The sequence below is a fragment of the Mirounga angustirostris genome, unplaced genomic scaffold, assembly GCF_029215605.1.
Source record: "Mirounga angustirostris isolate CCGP_5_RB_7025 unplaced genomic scaffold, mMirAng1.0.hap1 SCAF_8, whole genome shotgun sequence".
In the NCBI taxonomy this organism is placed as follows: Eukaryota; Metazoa; Chordata; class Mammalia; order Carnivora; family Phocidae; genus Mirounga; species Mirounga angustirostris.
The window spans coordinates 37,586,807-37,590,082 of NW_026991716.1; the positions used below are offsets into that span (position 1 = coordinate 37,586,807).

At 39.2% G+C, this 3,276-nt stretch overlaps 1 protein-coding gene across 1 annotated transcript; it reads left to right on the plus strand.

Moving 5' to 3' along the window:
* The first annotated feature begins 1,794 nt into the window (after positions 1-1,794).
* On the plus strand, positions 1,795-3,071 carry LOC123836950 (heterogeneous nuclear ribonucleoprotein A1-like). The gene has a single exon (XM_045865996.2). It carries the CDS (start codon positions 1,795-1,797, stop codon positions 2,752-2,754), a length of 960 nt encoding a protein of 319 aa, XP_045721952.1. The 3' UTR covers positions 2,755-3,071.
* Positions 3,072-3,276: the final 205 nt, after the last annotated feature.

Here is a 3,276-nt window from a genome sequence, read left to right on the forward strand (position 1 = left end):
ACAGAATACTAGACAAAGAGGGTCCTCTGAGAACAAAAATAGTACCTTTTATGATTAAACATATAATAGAAATAAGAATAATTCAATAGAATAATTGGAAGATAACACTGACAAAATATTTGGGGAAGAATCAAAGGACAAAAAGAGATGAAAATTAACAGAGAAAATATGAGAAATATGAAGCACTAACCCAAGAAACCAAATAAATGAAGAGACATACTATATTCATGGATTGGAAGACTCAATACTGTTAAGGTGCCCATTCTCCTAATGATCTGTAAGTTCAACACAATGCCTGAAAAAGAATTTTCCTGTAGAAACTGATAAGCTGATTCTAAAATTTTATGAAAAAGCAAAGGACTTAGAATAACCAGGAAAAAATAGTGAAAAAAACTTGGAGGACTAGCACTACCTGATTCTAAGACTTACTATAAAGCAACAGTAATTAAAAGAGTATCATATTAGTTAAAGACAATTAAATAGATCTGTGGAACGGAATTGAGAGTCCAGAAGGAGATCTACCTTATATATTTAAGTCATTTTTATAAAGGCGCTAAAATAACTCAACAGAGAAGGGAAATCTTTTCAACAAATGGTCCTGAAACAACTGGATAGCCATATGGAAATAAATGAACCCCAATACACAAGAATAAACTAAATATTGATTATAGATCTGAACATAAAAGCTAAAGCTATAAAGCTTCTGGAAGAAAACATTTACAAATGCTATTATAACACTGGGGTGGTCAAAGATTCTTAGTCAGGACTCAGAAAGCATTAAACATTAAAGAAAGAAAGAAATTAGACTTTATCAAAATGAAAATTGTTTGTTTCTCCCAAAACACCATTAAGAAAATGAATAGGCCAGTCACAGACTAAGACAAAATATGCACAATCCAAAGATTGGAAAAAGATTTATATCCAGAATATTTGAAGGATTCCTAGAACCCAATACTAGAAAGAAAAATGATCCAATAAAAATAGGCAGATGAGGAAATGAGCACTTCCTAAGAGAAGATATGGTAGTGGCTGGTAAGCATAAGAGATATGCTGATCATCATTACTCATCAGGGAAATGCAAAGTCAAACTACAGTGAGATTTCTCTATGCATCTATTAGAATAGCCAAAATTAAAAAGACTGTCAATGCCAAATGTTGGCAAGGATATAAAGGAACCAGAAACTCTCATACAATGGTTGGTTGGAGGTGGGGTGGAGTGTAAAAATGGTACAATAATTTGGAAATTTGCCTAGCAGTTCCTCATAAAGTTAAACATATTCTTACCCTATAACCCAGCAATTCCATGTCCATGTATTTAATCCAAAGAAAGGAAAATGCATGTTATGGGCTGAATTGAGTCCCTCCTAATTCATATGTTTACATTCTAACCCCTTGTACTTCAGAGTGTGACTGTATTTGGAGTTAGGGTACTTAAAGAGACAGTTAAGTTGAGGGCATTAGGGTGGGCCATAACCTAATATGACTGGTATCCTTGTAAGAAGAGATGAGGACCCAGATAAGTGCAGATGAACAACCACATGAAGACACAGGGAGGAGAAGACAGCCATCTACAAACCAAGGAGAGAGTCCTCAAGAAACCAACCCTGTGCACACCTTGACCTCAGATGTCTAGCTTCCAGAACTGTGAGAAAATAAATTTCTGTTGTTAAGGAACATTCTGGCAGCCCTGGCAAACTATTACAATGGATGTCCATAAAAAGACTTGTTCAAGAATGATCACAGCAACTTTCTGCCCGTGGACGCCGCCGAGTAAGCATCGTTAAAGTCGCCATCATGTCTAAGTCAGAGTCTCCCAAAGAGCCTGAACAGCTGCAGAAGCTCTCCATCGGAGGTTTGAGCTTTGAAACAACTGATGAGAGTCTGAGGAGCCATTTTGAGCAATGGGGAACACTTACGGACTGTGTGGTAATGAGAGATCCAAACACCAAGCGCTCCAGAGGCTTTGGGTTTGTCACGTATACCACTGTGGAGGAGGTGGATGCAGCCATGAACGCAAGGCCACACAAGGTGGATGGAAGAGTTATGGAACCAAAGAGGGCTGTCTCAAGAGAAGATTCTCAAAGACCTGGTGCCCACTTAACTGTGAAAAAGATTTTTGTTGGTGGCATTAAAGAAGACACTGAAGAACATCACCTAAGAGATTATTTTGAACAGTATGGGAAAATTGAAGTGATCGAGATCATGACTGACTGGGGCAGTGGCAAAAAGAGAGGTTTTGCTTTTGTAACATTTGATGACCATGACTCTGTAGACAAGATTGTCATTCAAAAATACCATACTGTGAATGGCCACAACTGTGAAGTAAGGAAAGCCCAATCTAAGCAAGAGATGGCTAGTGCTTCATCCAGCCAAAGAGGTCGAAGTGGTTCTGGAAACTTTGGTGGTGGTCGTGGAGGTGGTTTTGGTGGGAATGACAACTTTGATCGTGGAGGGAACTTCAGTGGTCGAGGTGGCTTTGGTGGCAGTCGTGGTGGTGGATATGGTGGCAGTGGGGATGGCTATAATGGATTTGGTAATGATGGAAGCAACTTTGGAGGTGGCGGAAGCTATAATGATTTTGGCAATTACAACAATCAATCGTCAAATTTTGGACCCATGAAAGGAGGAAATTTTGGAGGCAGAAGCTCTGGCCCCTATGGTGGTGGAGGCCAATACTTTGCCAAACCACGAAATCAAGGTGGCTGTGGCAGTTCCAGCAGCAGCAGGAGCTATGGCCGTGGCAGGAGGTTTTAATTACTGCCAGGAAACAAGGCTTAGCAGGAGAGGAGAGCCAGAGAAGTGATAGGGAAGCTACAGGTTACAACAGATTTGTGAACTCAGCCAAGCACAGTGGTGGCAGGGCTTTGCTGCTACAAAGAAGACATGTTTTAGACAATAGTCATGTGTATGGGCAAAAAAACTCGAGGACTGTATTTGTGACTAATTGTATAACAGGTTATTTTAGTTTCTGCTCTGTGGAAAGGGTTTTAATGTAGATTTTTTTTTTTTTTTGCACCCATGCTGCTGATTGCTAAATGTAATAGTCTGATCATGATGCTGAATAAATGTGTCTTTAAAAAAAAAAAAAGAATGATCACAGCAGCATGATTAATAACAGCCAAATAACACAAATGTCAACAGATAAATGGATGAAAAAGCCAGTATATTCATACAGTGGACTATGACTTAGGAACAGAAAGGAATTAATGCATGCAGCAACATGCTTCTCCCTCTGCCTGCCACTCCCCTTGCTTATACTCTCTCTCTCTGTCAAAT

What these genes read in the sequence shown, in the direction of transcription:
- LOC123836950 (XM_045865996.2), top strand. Translation starts at nt 1,795, where the DNA reads ATGTCTAAGTCAGAGTCTCCCAAAGAGCCTGAACAGCTGCAGAAGCTC.